At 40.6% G+C, this 18,657-nt stretch overlaps 2 protein-coding genes across 2 annotated transcripts; one reads left to right on the top strand and one right to left on the bottom strand.

The window, feature by feature from the left end:
• Positions 1–257: 257 nt before the first annotated feature.
• Positions 258–9,157, bottom strand: rnf180a (ring finger protein 180a). Its single transcript, XM_077522033.1, has 5 exons — positions 9,097–9,157; positions 8,178–9,013; positions 2,738–2,978; positions 1,639–1,764; positions 258–655 (listed from the first exon to the last, which is right to left on the bottom strand). The coding sequence occupies exons 1-5, from the start codon at positions 9,155–9,157 to the stop codon at positions 444–446; spliced, it is 1,476 nt and encodes a 491-aa protein (XP_077378159.1). The 3' UTR covers positions 258–443.
• Positions 9,158–11,398: 2,241 nt separating this feature from the next.
• htr1aa (5-hydroxytryptamine (serotonin) receptor 1A a) lies at positions 11,399–13,236 on the top strand. The gene has a single exon (XM_077522967.1). It carries the CDS (start codon positions 11,826–11,828, stop codon positions 13,074–13,076), a length of 1,251 nt encoding a protein of 416 aa, XP_077379093.1. The 5' UTR covers positions 11,399–11,825; the 3' UTR covers positions 13,077–13,236.
• Positions 13,237–18,657: the final 5,421 nt, after the last annotated feature.

Below are 18,657 nucleotides of genomic sequence, written 5' to 3' on the forward strand. Positions count from 1 at the left end.
AACTAAAATTTACACAATAGGAAGAGAGTAAAAATGGGTGCCTTGGCTCAGTCAAGGTTGGGAAGTACACAAGTATTGTTTTCATGTTCTATAGTTACTGCAAGTGTGCCTAATGTTATGTCCCCTTGTATTTTTGTGACATGCAATTTCAAAGGTTCTAATCAACCCCCTCCCTTCTGCCATTGAGGGATAGAGCATGTTGTTTATCATGTGCACACAGAGAACATTGGATGTCCAAATGTACCTCCCACACAATATACCCTTTCAATCGTTTATTAATGGCTGATAACAAGATGACACTGCTGCTGTTTTTCCTTCACTCAACATCCCACCTGCTTGTCTCCGCTGTAAAGCAAACGGCTTAGTCGCTAATACAGTTGTACCGTATTGGCGTCATCATCATCATCATCATCATCATCATCATCATGCTAACCACCCGGCTGTCAAATAGAGGGGAAAAAGAGGTAACAGAGGATGCAAAATACAAAGAAGCCGACAATCCAGTTGACGGAGTAAATGTAGATGATGACCATATCCATGTCAAAGTGCCACCCGCGGGCGTCGCCATCAAAGTCCAAAGCGTTGAGAAGAGGGAAGCCGCCTCCTGCGCGGGGCAACTGACGCCGCGCCCCGGGGCTGGACGGCCTCCTGAAACCTGGATGGAGGAAGACACGTTTGATTTTGCAAAGTTGTACCGTATTTTCCGCACTATAAGGCGCACCTTCAATGAATGAAATATTTGAAAACTTTTTCCATATATAAGGTGCTACAGTAGAGGCTGGGGTTACGTTATGCATCCATTAGATGGTGCTGCGCTAAAGGGAATGTCAACAAAACAGTCAGATAGGTCAGTCAAAATTTATTAATAGATTACAAACCAGCTTTCTGACAACTCCATTCACTCCCAAAATGAAAAAACAGCTGTTTTATTATTTTCCCTGAGGTGAAGTATTAGTATTAGCTAGCGATCCAAGATGGCGGGATCTTCTGCGCATGCGCGTCACCGATCGTGCAGGGTCACCGATAGCGTCTTGACAGCGAGACCTGTTGCGGCTCAATATTGATCCATATATAAGCCGCACTGGATTATAAGGCGCATGGTCAGCTTTTGAAAAAATTTAAGGCTTTTAGGTGCGCCTTATAGTGCGGAAAATACGGTAGTTGTTTTTAGTTTTATTCTTTGGCCACTGAATGATTTGTTACATAACCTTGACATACATAATACAGTGGAATCTCTAAGATTCAACATGGTCCACGTCTCCTTTGTTCCATCCAACCAACCATTGTCTATATTTTTAATAACAAATTCAGTTTGAAATCAGAAGCCATGGAAAATAGTGGCAAGCAAATGTTTAAGTTTCAGCTGTTGTCCAAAAATTTGAAAAGGAGTCACTTGTACATTTGAAACGCATTTTGTTAGCCGATTGCATGTGGGCCTGGATCGGCTCCAGTTCACCTGTGATCCGAATGAGGATGAGAAAATGGATGGATAAATGAATGAAGTTTAGGAACAATTCTCTTCGGGTTCCCGGCAGTTTTGTTGTTGGTTTGTGGTCTAGCGAGTGCAAGTCTAGATTTGAATTCAATGCTACATTTTTTAGCTATATTTTTCCTACATAGTGAACGGCAACAGATTACCTCCAAATAGTCTGAAGAGTTTTCTGCAGCTCGGCAGAGGCCATTTAGCACAACTCGCTTTCTGGAAGTTCTGTTTCCGACATGCGTATTCCTTCGGGAAGAACGTCCTTGCCATTTGGTTTAACTCTGTACAAAAAAAATAAAATCCAGATACTGTATGAGATGAATATGATTCATTTAGTATAATCCGAAAAGCATGACGCATGACGCTCATCCTCCTATGTCGGTGTGACCTTGCCTTGGCTAATCAACACAAGTACTAAATTACCATCATCATCATCATCATCATCATCATCATCATCATCATCATCATCATCATCATCATCATCATCATCATCATCATCATCTAATCACCAACAAGAGCTCTCGCCTTTGTGGTTGTATTTTCCTTGTGACCACATCCTCTCTGAGTTTTTATGGATGTGCTGGCACACAGAAATAATAAAACAAAACCACTGTGGGTCATCTCATGTCATTACTTATTTATCTATGAGTGTATCAACAATTGGAGATTTTTTATTTTATTTATTATTTTTTTTTATTTTTTTAGAAAAAAATAACTGCAGGTTTTTGAAACAATATAATTATATTGTTTCAAAAAACCTGCCAAATTCTGTGTGTTTGTTTTTGTTTTTTTTATTAAAAAAAAGTGGCATTTTTTTTTTTAAAGAAAAAGTAATATTTTTCACATATTTTTTGCATATATTTAAGATTGAAAAAATACTATATTTCTCTGATTAAATCAATATATTTTTGAAGAAAAATCATGTTTTGGAAGGAAGGAGCCAGATGGACATGTTTAAGATTCTTTTAGCTCTCCTGATTAACTTTTGTGTACAAGGCCAATAGATTGTGCAAGTGTACCTGATGTTGTGAGTGCATGCATTACACGCAAGCCCCCTCCTGTATAAAAGTGAGTCATAATAGTCAATAATAATTGATGATGAGCGAGTACTCATGATCAAAAAGCAGGCAAATAAAAGGCCCTGTTTTTGTCTCATCTGGTGCCACTCTGCCCTTTTGGGACTCGTGCCTGCAGCTGTCCACCCCCCTCCTCCCTCCCCTGGACCTCAAATGACATTGTTGAGCGCGACCTCACCCTTCTGAAAGAAGACGTGCGTGATGATGGTCCTGCAGAGGGGACAGGGCGTGGTGGCGGGACAATTCTTGGCAAGCGTCCTCAGGCAAGGTTCGCAGAAGATGTGCTTGCACGGCTGACACATGTACGGGCTGAGGTAGACGTCCAGGCACACGGCGCACACGTAACCCTCCTTGGTCACGTCCTCTTCGTCCTCGTCGCTGCTGCTGCTGCTGCTGCTGCTAGCGCTACCTGTGGAACCCTGTCAACAAGAAGAGAGAGAGATGAGAGGAATGAAATGAGTTCCATAGTTCCTTTAACGCGTGATTAATGACCACCCCTTACTTGGAACGCCTGTGCTGGGGGAATTCCAGTCGCAACACAGCAGGCACGTCCACGTCAAAATTTAGCAGTAATAAATTGAATAATAATCCATATATTTGTGGAGACTGGGGTCAAGTTGTATGTTACAATTTTAAAAATGTTTAGAAATTCACGACTTACTTCATGTTAAAGATTAGATACCTCTTAATATGAAAAGAAAAATGCACTGAGCTGTCACCGACATCTTACGAATGCAATTATGCCATCTAGTGGCAGAAAAATGACCTCAACACAAATCAATGTCACACTCGTTTTTTTTTTGTTTTTTTTTTACAGTAAAGTTTTTAATTTTAACTCAATTTTATAAATTATGAAATTACTACATCAATGACTAAAAAAAATGCAGCCACATTTCTATTAGTTTAACATTTTTTCCCCACTTTTAGGTTAACAAGAGTATGAAAACTTAGAAAGAATTGTACATTTTATTGTATATTTAGAACAAAATTTGCAACTACTTGTGAGTTTTATACACACATATATATATATATATATATATATATATATATATATATATATATATATATATATATATATATATATATATATATATATATATATATATATATATATATATGTATATATGTATATATTTTGGAACAAATCTTAGCCATCACATTTTTTTTTAAATTATTACTATTTTCACAGTTGAGGCTTTCAAGCATTATCACTATGAAATATCCAAACTTCTCCTGGGAAAGCAAACACATCATTATCCTCTTTTAGTGTGGAGGTTGATGTACTTTGAGTTTTGTCTCTGTTATTTGACACCCACATGTACAAGATAATATGTGTGGTTGAAAGGTATCATGCCAGGTGAGATTTTCGCAGGATGAGACTGTCGCTAATGTTTTCTCACATCTGGCACTTCATTAGCGTGTGAGGCAAACAGAGGGAGTGTTATAATTCTTGCTTATGGCATATTTTTAACCTGGTTTGCATCTGTTTCCACAGCACCACCCCCACAATCCGGCTCATCTCCCCTTGGGCCAACCCTCCCGAGAGGCATATACACACACGCACAGTCGCATGTACACACACACACACACACACGCACACACGCCACCTCTAACTGACAGAACCTCATCCGGAAGGATGCGCCCGGCCTGATTGTTGCGACATCTCCCCGTCGAGTCTCCCCGCTTCACCTTGAAATAATGCCACATCCACACAAGTGACACATGTTGACTCCTCACACTTGAGTGGAGGGAAAGGCTGCTTCCAGACCAGAGTAATTACCGCTTCAAGCTCCTGTGGGGAGGCCACGGCAGCGGCAGCGGCAGCTCACCCTCCCAAGGTGTGTCATTAACACACAGTACCAATGTAATCGGTGGCAGCGCGCCGTGTGATCATTCCTGCGGGGAACTCGTTGCTTTAACCTCGGTGTCTAACAATTGTTTCAGGACGACAAAGTCAAATAGTTTCAGTTGGGTCAGCAGTGATTTATGTTTAGGTCAAAAGTGTTTTTTTGTAGCCTGAAGGCTCACTTTTGCACCCTTCCATTCCTTTTTGAGAGTGCTTGGACTCATTCTTTGCATTAAAACTTACTACACATTTAGAATGGACATGTATTATTTGTATTTTTGTAGGATTTATAATTTTTTTTTTTATTGACTGGATTTTTACATTAGGCAATACATTACGAAAGTGTCTCGCGCTTCTGCTTCACAGTTCTGAGGTTGTAATTAGGGGAATCTTTGACTGTCTCACAATTCAATTCGATTCTGTAAGACCTGCCATTGGATTCAACTCAAATTTACACTCAAACTAACAATACTTTTGTTACAGTGTCAAGCCGTTTATTACACATTACAACTTTAAATCACAACTCAAAATGAAGAAAATTACACACAGTGCACACTTAAATGCAAACACACTTTGTTTAGGTTGTTTCCCGAATGTAGTAGAACAATAGAAAGCGCTATTGACTTGCTAATGCTAATTACCTAATTAACGCGGCAATTTTATTACTCAAAAGAACGGCTATTCATACAAAAACGTTTTAGGAATGTATGCAGATACGAACGAACAGAAAAGTAGTGCCCGGCGGTAATGGCGTCTGACTTCTTTTTCAGGAGAGAGTATTGTGATGCAAATGTATCACTCTTTTGAACACAAATTGTTTTAGAAGAAAAACGCCTCATTTAGGTGACCCCAGCCAACTCGCCGGACTATTTTCTTCTGTCCAACACCGGACCAGAACTCGTCTCACAGAACACTGTCAAGCGTAAGTCAGTGCTGATCGCGCACACTGGAGGTGAGGATGAAATAGAGATTCATGTAATAAAAATACGAACTATCCCTTTAACATTAGTTATCAGCATATGCTCTTCCTATGCTGCAAAAAAAACAATAACCTTTTATTTGCATAACTTGATCGTGACTTTTTTTTCTTGTACGCTCTAATGTGGCGCCAACTTGACAGTGTATGAGAACGGGTGTCACACTGCCCCTAAGTGGTCAAATAGTGTACAACATGGGCAGAAAGGAACACGTTGGCATCGTTGTGGAAGGCGACACGGCCGACTCCCGGCCCATCGAAGTGATTTCAATTCAGGGCAGAGAGAGACGCGTGGTCGACATGGCATGTACACGTCATGGCAAGGACATCTCATCTTGCGGATAATTTATATAGTTGACCGATGCGGATGGGCACATGAATCCACCTCCCACCCCTGATCGTGTGTCCTTGTTTGTTATTTTTTTCTTAATTACTAAATAATTCGCTAACCTGAAAATTGGCACTGTGTGTGATTTTTTTTTCTTTTTGTCTGAAAAACCAACTAGATATTCGAAAACAAAACTGAGTAAGCCTCGAAAATATGCTACGTGAGAAAATGACATTGCTGATATCTCATTTACACTTGAACAGAAAAAGGTTCAATTCAACTCAAATGAGCAACTCAAGCAACAAAAAGACGGTTAAAAAACGAACTTGGGCTGTGTGAAAGGCTTCATTCAAAAGCAGATGTTGCAGATTGTTTCCTATAGATGAGTGTTCGCTGAAGAGGAGTGTGGCGTGTTGTTGTAACCCTGAACGCTTCCTATTGGAAAGACTCATCACCACCTACTTTTCATGCTTTTTAATTGTACGTGCCAGTTGATACATATAGTTTTGACAAATGCGCTGTTTTAACCCAACCGACTTAGTCCACTTTAAACCCAGCCTGGAAAACTATTTGTGCTACTTCAAATCAAGGACAGAGGACAAACATATCTTAGCTCAGCGGTCAGGAGACTCGACTCCCAGCAGCGACAGAGGCGAGGGTTTGAAGCCAGCCTCGTGTGGCTTGGACAGCGCAGGATTGATCACCTCTATTACGCCAAACAGAACTCAATCTCCGCTGCCCATTTCATAGAAACCATAAAAACAATACAAAGGTAGAACTCATGAGGTTGGGGACAAAAGAGTCCAAAATGTCTTGAAAAGGTTTTGGCTTAACATTCACGGTTAAAGGCCCAGTATGCCGGTTTCACTCAGGAAAATGCACTTTTTAAATACAGGATGTACACACTTTAACTTTCTCTCAGTCTATACATCTGTGTTTATGTTAATCTTTGGTGGTGATTTTGTCCTAAACCCCCACCCCCCAGCCTGTATTTTTGTCATTTTGTGTTTGTTTTGGACGAAATCACCACCAAAGATGAACATAAACCCAGATGTATAGACTGAGAGAAACATAAAGTGTGTACATCCTATATTTAAAAAGTGCATTTTCCTGAGTGAATCCGGCAGGCTGCGCCTTGAATTAAGTCATCTTCGAGATCGATTGAATGTTTGAAAAATGCATTGTTCGAGTAGATGATTTTATTCTGTGGAAGATGCAAATTACAACTTGCTCTTTTGTCTGCTTTTGTGCTTGAAGAGGTCAGCGCAGCCGAGTCGCATCATTCACGCACACACACGTACATGAGCCCACTTGAGTCTGGGCTCACAATGCCTTTTGAGATCAGATGCACGCATGACGAGTCGACCACTGTGGACAACCACAGACTGCCTGCGTGCATAAGAAGCCGTTGGAATCATTCGATTTCACTTGCAGGTATTTTTACTATAGTGTTGACTCAAAATTGGAACTTGATCTTATGAAATCTTCGATATATTACATGCTTCTCTATTGATTCATAACATGGTGAAATATTTCATTTCATATTTTATTTTAATGGGGAAAAAAACCCTAATTCGCCACATCAAGAAATTAGGTTAAGAGGTTACAAAAACTCACCAATTACAGTACTCCTTAGCATCTGCTCTCGCTCGTTTCCCAAGTAAGAGGATAAGTGCTCTTGTTTCAAGCGGTTCATTTGTCACTCTCAATTGAAGTTTACCATAAAAACTGACATATTCGAGAATAGAGAATCATGGCATTTAACAGCAAGATGTTCCACCAAATATGCTATCTTAATGGGAGCATAATGTGAAACGCCATAGATGAGCTAGTGCAAATTAGCGTAGCTGTAAATGATAAACCTTCAAAAACAGCTCACAGTTATAGCTGATAAGTGGTAGGGATGTAACGATAAGGGCAATATCGTGATATTGTGATATTAAAACTGCCACAATACCGTCGTCCTCATGTTCACAATATTTAAAAGGAACACATCTGTTAAAAAAAGTCAGGTTCATTTCCATTTGTGCAGTTCTAGCACACTCTAGTGGCTATTTGATTAGTGCAATTTAATATTCATTAGGGATGTTTTGGCCTTCTATGTTTAAAATCTATGCTAATTGTCAGATGAAGGGGAACCTAATTTGCTTGTGAAGCGATCAATGTGTGCTTGCCTTAGCAAGTAAGTGCCTCAATATTGTTATTAGGGATTGTAGGTGGTTTATATTCATTGTTATGTACAAAAGCACAACATTGTGCTTTTTTTTAGTATGAGCTCTTTTTTTTTTTTTTTTTTTTACAATATTGTTATCTTTTTAAAATATCCTCCCCCACCCCACAATATTTTAATAATTATTGTATCATGACCTTCATATTGTGATAATATCGCATCGTGATGTTTGTATATTGTTACATCCCTAATAACCGGCACAAACAAAATAAATATTTCTCTGACGTGTGTAGGTCACCTGCATCTGACTTTGCCTCCATCGCTCCTTCCTCCTCTGCCTGCGCCTCACACACTTGACTCTCTTCCTCTCCCTCTTGCTCATCCTTCTCTCGGGCATTCCGGTCCAAGATGGGCCCGTCACATTCGTCGCACCTCCGCTCCCTTCCTCTCCCTCCTCCTTCTCGTCCAGCTGGCTCTCTTCCCCTTCGTTCGGCAAAGTCCGTGACAAGCCTGCAGCTGTCCTCACGTCCACCCGGAGGCGGTCAGGCGGCCTCGCAATGGTCGTTCCGGACGACGAAGCTCTCTGAGGGCCCGAAAGGATGGTTGATCTGCTTCCAATGGAGGTGAGGGATGGGGGTGAACGCCTCACGGTTGTTTGTGGATGCTGAAGACCGGTTTTATTCACGATGGAGCTTCTGCTTGGCAGTGTGTTCGACCCCTCTGCGGATTCCACTCGTTCCGAGCCGGAGCTGGACAGACTCTCGGTGCTTCCTCCTTCCCCTGACCCACTGCCAACATTTTCAATACTGACGCTCTTCCTGAGTCTCCCTCTTTTCTCCCAACTTCTTGCGTGTCTTCCTTCATCTCCATCTCGTCTCGTCTCTCCGTGGACTTTCCGTCCCGGAAGCGCAGGTCGCAGACGTTGCTCCACACGGATGCCGCTTTCATTCCCACCGCTGACCCCCACATGGGAGCTCATGGCTTGCACCTTTAAGCCCCGTCGGCGCTCTCCCTCTTCATCCTCACATTTCTCCCACTTGTACTTCTTCGGGCTGATGTTGAGCAGAGAGGGATGCTTCCAGTGTGCAGGTTGTGAACCCTGAAGCCCCCCTTGCTCTTGCCCCTCTAAACAGACTATGAGTGATCCCACTGGGATGTTCCATGTTGCAAACACAAAAAAGTCCGCCTCCTACTGCCCTCTTGTTACAATAGATTACGATAGGATCGGCCCTGGTCATGGTCCCTTTGTGTCCCTTTGTGGTGCACTGAATGCAACATGTTGTCGTCATATGCAGTCAGCTTTTTCTAACTATAGAGCACCAAGTGCACGTGGATAATGTGGATGACATCATTAGCATAGAAAATTAATACATGAATGTAGTCGTTTTACAATGGCATAGAAAAAGAAAAATGTAAATGTAAAAAATGTAAGATATACAACATAAAACTTTAGCATAGAAACTCCACAAAATATAATAATAATAATAATAATAATAATAATAATAATAATAATAATAATAATAATAATAATAATAATAATAACTGGGGAAAAAAACAGTTTTGAGGAATTAAAAACAATTAACTTTGTCATGTAATAAATTACAAATTAAATTAAAATTGAATAATGGAGAAAAAAATACAGAAATGCTTGCTATATATATATATATATATATATATATATATATATATATATATATATATATATATATATATATATATATATATATATATATATATATATAATAGTAAGACAACTTTAAAAGGAAATACATTTCAAGGTCTATTTTGGTGATCATTTAACAAAATGTCTGAAGATGTCACACTGTCTAAAATCTCTTCCGTGGGAAGAAAAGACTGCTAATGTGCTGTCTAAATGTAAATTATGTAAGAAAGAAAAAGACAAAAGTATGAGGTGTGTGTCACCAACCTCTTATTGAAACTGACTGCAAATCAAGTCTTTGGCAAGGAGCAATTCTGCAGTATTTTCAAAGGGAATGTTAGCATTGCAAATTTCATTTGATATTGACCAGTTCTGCATAAAAAAAACATTTTTCATAAAACAAAAATAATAATAATAATAATAATAATAATAATAATAATAATAATAATAATAATAATAATAATAATAATAACAATAATAATAATAATAATAATAATAATAATAAACAGGATATTTGATCATTGGGCCAACCAAGTCAAGATGAATCCAATGTTTCCCATGAAACGCGAACACAGCACTAGCATCCTGCAGCTTATTTTAGAACATTTTCTTTATCCTATGTCTTATGACCAAACAATAGCACAATGTATGTTTAATGGCTCGTTTTGTTGTGTATTAAATTAAGTGAGTCATTAAGTGAGTAAGATTATTATTAAAAGATTATTTTAAGTGATTATATGTAAGTATGTATATCTTCTCCAAGACTCTCTGAACCAACAATCATAACTAAATGGTTATCATTTAGGAAGCTTTCTGAATTTTGCACTGTTTCTGAACACAAAGAGGAGCAACTGGTTGTTATGTTGAGGGTTGTTATCCCGTCTCACAAATCATCACTAGATTTAAAATGACAAGAAGAAGAGTTATAACATTGCAGTTAAAGTAAATAGGTAACAGTTGGCCTTAAGTTATTTTTCTTCTTCTACTGTTACCACTGATGATGATGATGATGATGATGATGGTGGTGGTCTTCCTTTGTTCTGTTTTGTTTCCCCAGCAGTCCGAATGCCCTGTGACACCATGCTGCCCTTCACAGGTCAGTCTTGGTACTACAACAGACATAAACGTACCCTGTCTCAGATTTCGTGCTTCACTTAATTGGTCCAATTGTTTACCAGAAACAATGTATCTATCTATCTACATCTATCTATGCCAGCGATGTATTATGATAGCCAGAACAATAATATTTTCTTCCAATAGTTGGTAGGCTGTACAATTAACATTAGCATGTCCACCTGATGCCTTACATACAACATAAAACAGGCTCAGATTCCACACTATCTATCTATCTATCTATCTATCTATCTATCTATCTATCTATCTATCTATCTATCTATCTATCTATCTATCTATCTATCTATCTATCTATCTATCTATCTATCTATCTATCCATCCATCCATACCTACCTGCCTGCCTATGTATACTTTTAGTGATTTTTCTAAACGCAAAATCAGTGCCTTGTCTCTCTTTTAAAGATTTAGAAACAGCTAGTACTCCAACCTCGTCCATACTTAGATGCAATACTGCCTGTGTGCAGCAGATAGCAGCAGCAGCTGCCCTTTTCCCCCAACTAATAGTTGAAATTGCTCATCGCTTTCTAAACTCTTGTTTTGGAACTGTTTTAAACCACAATTGCGTCACATTGAAATAAATATTTGCACTTTACATTTATTTATTTATCTATTTATTTATTTTAAGAATGAGTGTTTTCGCCTTAAATCATAGAGCCTAATCACGTCCGGTGTCTGATTTGATGGAAGTAAATAAACTCACTGGGTGAAGGTGGGGGAGAGCCGAAAGAAGCAGTCCGGCAGAGTGCGAGGTGCGAGGTGGAAGAGGAGGAAACAAGCGGGGCAGTCGGTGGAGGAGCGGCTCTTAAAGGGGGAGCGACCTCCTGGGTCTGACGTGTGGCGAGGCTGCTGCTATAAAATCATTCACGTCGTCACCGAGCTCAGATGACTCTCGGCACCAGTGAGCGGCTGTCACCTCTCGCGGGACACGCACACCCATGTAAACAGCAGGCGCGCGCGCACCCAATCGTGCGTCATGCGTCCGGAGAGTAACTCGCCACATCGGCTGGAGCGCGCCAGGACGCACGGGATGAGCATCGGTGCCGATGCCGGCAGCGGCTGAGGGACAGCCAGCCTCGCACCCTCTTGACACCTTCCTACCTGGGCTGGCTGCATGCCCTCCCTGCGCCACCCCGGGAAAGTTGCGCTCAAAGTATGGATTACCTTCCCGCCAGAAGCAACGACAGCAACGCCACCTTTGGGTACCCGCCCGGGGTGGAGGTGGTGGCAGACTGGCTTGGCTCCGATAACAACAACAACACCGCCGGTTCCGACTCGTTCCCGTACGTGCAACTGGGCTACCAGATCGTCACCTCGCTGCTGCTCGGCGCGCTCATCTTGTGCTCCATCTTCGGCAACTCGTGCGTGGTGGCGGCCATCGCCCTGGAGAGGTCCCTCCAGAACGTGGCCAACTATTTGATCGGATCCCTGGCCGTCACGGACCTCATGGTGTCGGTGCTGGTGCTGCCCATGGCGGCCCTGTACCAGGTGCTGAACAAGTGGACCCTGGGCCAGGGGATCTGCGACTTGTTCATCTCTCTGGACGTGTTGTGCTGCACGTCGTCCATCCTGCACCTGTGCGCCATCGCCCTGGACCGCTACTGGGCCATTACGGACCCCATAGACTACGTCAACAAGCGCACGCCGAGGAGAGCCGCGCTCCTCATCAGCGTCACCTGGCTGGTGGGCTTCTCCATCTCCATCCCGCCCATGTTGGGCTGGAGGAGCGCCGAGGACCGAGCCGACCCGGACGCCTGCATCATCAGCCAGGACCCGGGTTACACCATCTACTCCACCTTCGGAGCGTTCTACATCCCCCTCATCCTCATGCTGGTCCTCTACGGGCGGATCTTCAAGGCGGCTCGCTTCCGGATCCGAAAGACAGTGAAGAAGACGGAGAAGGTCAAAGGTGAGCGCTGCTTGACTTTATCCCCCGCCGTGCTGCACAAGAAGAGCAACAACGGGGAGGCGGGCGGCGGGAGGCCGTGCGTCAACGGCGCCGTGCAGTTCGGCGACGAGGCCGAGTCGCTGGAGGTGATGGAGGTGAGCGGCTCCAAAAGCCACCTGGCCCTGCCCAACACCCCGCAGTCGTCCTCGCACGAGAACCTCAGCGAGAGGAACTGCGGCGCCAAACGCAAGCTGGCGCTGGCCCGAGAGCGCAAGACGGTGAAGACGCTGGGCATCATCATGGGCACGTTCATCTTCTGCTGGCTGCCCTTCTTCATCGTGGCCCTGGTGCTGCCCTTCTGCGCCGACAGCTGCTACATGCCCGAGTGGCTGGGCGCCGTCATCAACTGGCTGGGCTACTCCAACTCCCTGCTCAATCCCATCATCTACGCCTACTTCAACAAAGACTTCCAAAGTGCTTTCAAGAAGATTGTCAAGTGCAAATTCCACAGGCTGTAAACGCAACACGTAAAGGCCACTCCATTAGGTACACCTGCAGCGTCCATCGGCGTCCAAATGCAAGATCTGTATGAGAATCAGAGCCTTGGAGCTTTGTTATTATTAACCATGATTAGTACTGTGGTTGTATTTCGCATTGCATCACATTGTGTGCGTAAAATTTTTTTGTAAAGCACCAGCTAGCTGCTTAGCTTCCATCATTAGCATAAAAAAAATGCTGTAAAAATTAAGTTTTTTTTTTATCTCTCCAGAGCTTCCCCTGCGGTTGTAAAGTTGAACTTTGTACGTACTGACTTATTTATTGCATTCATTTAATAATTAGTTATTAGTTATAATTACTGCTTGTATTTATGTTTATATTTTTATATTGTTTGTATTTTTATATATAATTCTTGTATTAATTTAAATACTAGTTTTATTTTTTCAAGAAAATCATTTATTTATTTATTTATTTATTAATGTATTGTAGGCTTTAAATTTTTTTTATCCTGAATCAAAATCAATTTTTTTATTTATTTAATACATTTTCCCTGATTTAATTCCACTCCAAGTACTCAACTCTTGGTAGGCACTGACACCGATACCAAATACCGAGACCACTCATTTTGATGCATAAAATATCCCCCTAAAGTCCTATCTCTCAATATACTGTAGCATTTCTCCTTAAAATGGCATGAAATTAATGCCAATTTTCTAGTTCTTGATCATAAAATGGCCGCTGTCGCGAGTACTGAAACAAGGTATTGGCCGGGTAATACTAATACCTGCTACCAGTACTTGCCCATCCCTAATATTTTATATACTTTATTTAATATATTAATGATTGAGTTATTTTCTTTAATTTAGTTATTATTTATATCTTACATATTTAAACAAGGGATGGGCGAGTACCGATAACAGGTATCGGTAAAGCAGGGCCTTTTATGATCAGGAACCATTAGAAATTAAAAGAATAGATCATTGCCATGAATTTAATTATTTGCTATATTGGGATATAAAGGTTGTTGTGGAAAATTACGCGGCATTGTTTTTGGGAAATTTGCTGTACTAGTGATAACAGTATTTGGTACATATTGGTGATGACTCGAGAGTTGAGAACTCGTGCTGGTATCAGTGTGCGAAAAAAGTGGAAAAACATGCCTAATTTTTACCAACAAAACAAAATTTGTTCAATAACTCTCAGATGTTTTTGCAATATAGCTCTTGAATTTGTGCAGGTGTACCTAATGTAGGAGTCGTGCTCAACCGTATTTTTTGAAGTTACACAAAGGACACAAGGACATGTTTACTGACAGTTTGGAGGGAGCAACAAAAAAAATAAAAAAAAATAACAATACAAATGCACAGACTTGAATCCAGGCTATGGCGGTCTCAAGGCCCCAGTTGAAAGCAAAACAAGGACTCTTCATATGTGCGTTGATCCAGTGTTGTGCCCACTGTGTTTGTTGCCTGTATGCAATGGCGCCCCAGTGTTGCCGACTGCCCTCCATCCATGCATTTCTGTCATGCAGGTCAACATCACAAGCTTTGTAGCACTCAAACAATAAAATGCAATCCAAGTCGGTCCTTATTAAGAAAACTGGAGTCCGTTTTTGTGGCGTGTTGGGGGAAACCAGGAGAGCAATGAGGCAGGCTGGTTATTAACTTATTTCTGCTCATAAATCCTCATATGCATCGCAGGGCATTTATCTTGTGCAGTGCACCATGGGGAGCGAGTGGGGCAAAGCGACTTATCATACTGATGATGATGATGATGATGATGACGATGATGATGTTATCAGCAGCGTGTCTGAGGCCTGTCTGCAAATAGACACAAACAAAGCGCAGGCTTTCCCACAGCTATTTACAACAACAACAACAACAACAACAAAAACAAAAACAACAACAACAACAACGTGATGGCAGAGAGAATGGATGGCAGAATGTGTGTTGTTGTCCTCACAGTGGACACAACATGGTACACCTGGACTGCTCCAACATGAAGGTGATAATTAATAACAAACCCTTAAAACGTTAATGTAGTCCGTTAAGAGGGCAAGGAACCATATTTGGGGCATAAAGCCAAAAGTGATGACACATTCCACAATATAATGCAGCACTTAAATATGAAGGATAATGATGATACTATTACGACGACGAATACTACTACTACTACCAGTAATAATAATAATAATAATAATAATAATAATAATAATAATAATAATAATAATAATAATAATAAAAGTAATAATAACAATAACAACAACAATAATAATAATAATAATAATAATAATAACAATAATAATAATAATAATAATAATAATAATAATAATAATAATAATGAAATCTAGAAGAGTTAAATATAAAAAGCAGTAAAATAAGTAAATGATATGTCATTAAAAAAAATCAATTAGGATAATGATGATCATAAAAAGCAATACTTATATTACAGTGTAAAACAGATGATCAAAAAATGTAATAGCAATTATTTAAAAAAAAAAAAGTCTTGAAAAGGTCTTAGAACAAAAGTCTCTACTGTAACAAAATAACAGCCACAAAGAAAGGTAATGGTATTGCTCTTAAATAATTAAGTAAGTAATAGAAGTCTAAAATATACAGCTATTTTATATTGTTATAAAAATGCAAAGATAATGATTACAAATTTAAAAGTCACTATGGAAAGTAGTAAAAGTCTTAAAGGGGAAGACAACCCCCCAAAAATCTTGCCAATAATGTTTTATGTGCCCCTACTAGTCTAAACACGGCATTCTCATTAATAATGTGTTTGTGGAATATGAATGAAGCAGTAAAATCAACAGTTTTTGTCCATCTCAGGAGGCGGCCATTTTGCCACTTGCTGCCAACTAAAAATGACATCACAGTTGCTCGGGGCTCAGGTAAGCCGTGATCCGTCATTGACTCCGCCCTGAGCAACTGTGATGTCATTTTCAGTCAGCAGCAGGTGGCAAAATGGCCACCCACTGAGATTGAGGCAAAAAAAAAAAAAAAAGTATGATGATCATTAAACGGTATTAAAGAGTTATGCCCTTTTTAAGATGATGAAAAAGGTCGCAAAAGGAAAAAAATCAAATCAATAATTTTCTATGTCAAGTGGATTAATTCTTAAATAATCTAATTTCATTTAAAATATTGTACATGAACTTCACTTAATCATATTGAAAGGTGTTTGTAATATTCCGTCTGCATTATCTGAGCAAAATACAAAGTATAACAGACAGCTCACAGTATGCAACTATAACTATTATACAACTCTCAACATATCGTTAATACCTTCCATGACAAACTGAGTCATTGTTCTTATTTTAAAATGCATGGCATGTTATATTGCTCTTTTTTAAGGCCTAGAATGTTCAAGTGTACCTAATGTAGCATCTTTTGAGTGAATAGCACTCCATCTACACTACTTATCCTCAGTAGGGTGGCAGGTGTGCTCTGGAGAGTACAACCTGGGCTGTTCGCCGGCCAATCGCAGGTCACATATATTGCATTCAAACAAACATTCACATCTAAGGACAATTTAACATGCATGTTTTTATACTTTGGAAAGAACAAGCAAGCTCTACACAGGAACCAGCACGGATTTGAAGCCCACAGCTCAGAACCGTGAGGCACACGTGTCAACCACTTTCCACCGTCCATTTCCACCGAGTATTCTGTAGCACTACGATAATAATGATAAATGAGAATAAGCAGGAAACCTCCAGTGGCGTAACTCGCCTCTCACGCCCAACCCGGCCGCAAATCCACTTAGAGCGGATGAGGAGATAAAAAATAAACTGGAGGGAGAAAACAACGAGTTTCAGGAAGAAGCCCCCGCCGAGAGGGGCACAGGCCGCACGGGGTGGCTGGCTGGTTACTCAGTCATCGCCATGGCAACAAATCAAAGCCAAGGCATCAGGAGAGAGCGAGAGAGAGGCGGGGACAGACAGGAAAGCCAGACAGCATCACAATGTAGAGACGACACCTGTGGCATACAAACAATAGCAAACGGTGGCAGAAATGATGTAAAACATCACACTCGTTGCTCAATATATTCTGAACACCTGCACACTTAAAAGACACCGAAGTGAATGTTCTTTCAAATTCATAGTGGCTTCACTGGCTTTTATATTGTGCACATATTCATTTGAACAATGTGTTTGTTATTGTGGTTGGACAACTGCACTGCATCACACAGAGCTACCGGTACTTTTATTAAATTAGGGCTAAATGATTAGAAACTAGCTAAAGCTGTTGCTGTATAACAAAATGCTTTATTTTTTTGTCTAAAACAATCACAAAATTACATACGTATCACTAATTGGTATTGTCCAGTGGTCGACGATCATGGCCAGCAAGAAGTTCTCCACTAGCTTAACCCCTGGGCATTATCTTATTTTGAAATGACTTGGTCAGAACCATCAAAAGCCCAAAACGGGTCACAATAACGCCTACGAGTTAAACACGTGTGCACTTGGAGACGTGCTCATTTACCTGCTAGCTGTGGCAAAAGACAATCTGTGGCAGGGTTTTAGCTTTCTGGACATGGATTCCCCAACCGGTCTGTGAATGAAATACAATGACATCATGATCCACCACACGTGCCCGGAGAGCAGATTCTGTCTACCTGTGTCTCAATCAAATTAATCAAAATCGTGTTATACCAACTGCACCACAACTTAGACCTGGTCTCACCTGGTCTAAAGTATAATCTGCCTTCAGGCACCAAATTGACAGGTAAAAGAAAATGCCCTTGGTCCACCAGAACACCCAGCATGACAGTGCTTGCTTCCAAATTCCCAAAAATGGCAAACTAGACTTGCCCCAACACAAAAATCAAGATTGTAGTTCAGATGTGAACTTTTTCCAGTTCTTTTTTCTTTAATGTTCACTATACTAATAATAACAACCAGGAAACTGCATATTCTCAGTTGAACTATTTACTGGATGCCAGAAGGATTGAGTACATAGCCATGGAACCTGATTTCCTGAATGTGGAAGAAGGTCTAATCTATTCAAAATAGTCTCTACTCTTATACTGTCTTGTTCACCCACCCACACAGGGAATGGCTCAGCCTAACGCATGTGAAAATGTGTGACCTGGTGGTCTTAATGGGTTTCTGCTGGATAAGTGCACCACAGTACAGATGGATAGAAAGGCGCCAAGCCAGGACAGGCCACAGCGACACAACAGCCTAGCTTAGCTCAAGTCACCTGTCTAATCATTAAGAGGTCTAATCTAACAATATGTAGCAGCTTTTACATGGCACTAGCTAAAAATTGTATATTTGAGGTTGTAGTTTGCAATAATGTAGAATTTCACTGTATCATATTGAGAAAGATTCTTTTATGCAGCTATCTGAAGTGTTTTGACACATCCAGATAAGATGGAAGAAAAAGTCACTGCTGATTTAATGTGTCACATTTAAAAACATCTTTATCATACATACCTTATGACATCATCTAACCCCTCAAAAAGTTGCATTCATATCTCCATCTTGTTTGTAGCTTTGATAAAAACCAAGACATCTACAAGGTCACAAAATGTTTCACGAGTGTCTCAGGGCAACAGAAGTCTTTTATTCTTTCTTTTTTGTTCTTC

This window comes from Festucalex cinctus, chromosome 5, assembly GCF_051991245.1.
Source record: "Festucalex cinctus isolate MCC-2025b chromosome 5, RoL_Fcin_1.0, whole genome shotgun sequence".
Lineage (NCBI taxonomy): Eukaryota > Metazoa > Chordata > Actinopteri > Syngnathiformes > Syngnathidae > Festucalex > Festucalex cinctus.

Excerpts from the sequence above, each read along its gene's own strand:
- rnf180a (XM_077522033.1), bottom strand. The coding sequence starts at position 9,157 with ATGTTGCATTCAGTGCACCACAAAGGGACACAAAGGGACCATGACCAG. Across the intron at positions 2,979-8,177 it reads GGAGGCAAAGTCAGATGCAG|GGTTCCACAGGTAGCGCTAG; the intron begins GTGACCTACACA and ends TCTTGTTGACAG. Across the intron at positions 656-1,638 it reads ACTCTTCAGACTATTTGGAG|GTTTCAGGAGGCCGTCCAGC; the intron begins GTAATCTGTTGC and ends TCCTCCATCCAG.
- htr1aa (XM_077522967.1), top strand. The coding sequence starts at position 11,826 with ATGGATTACCTTCCCGCCAGAAGCAACGACAGCAACGCCACCTTTGGG.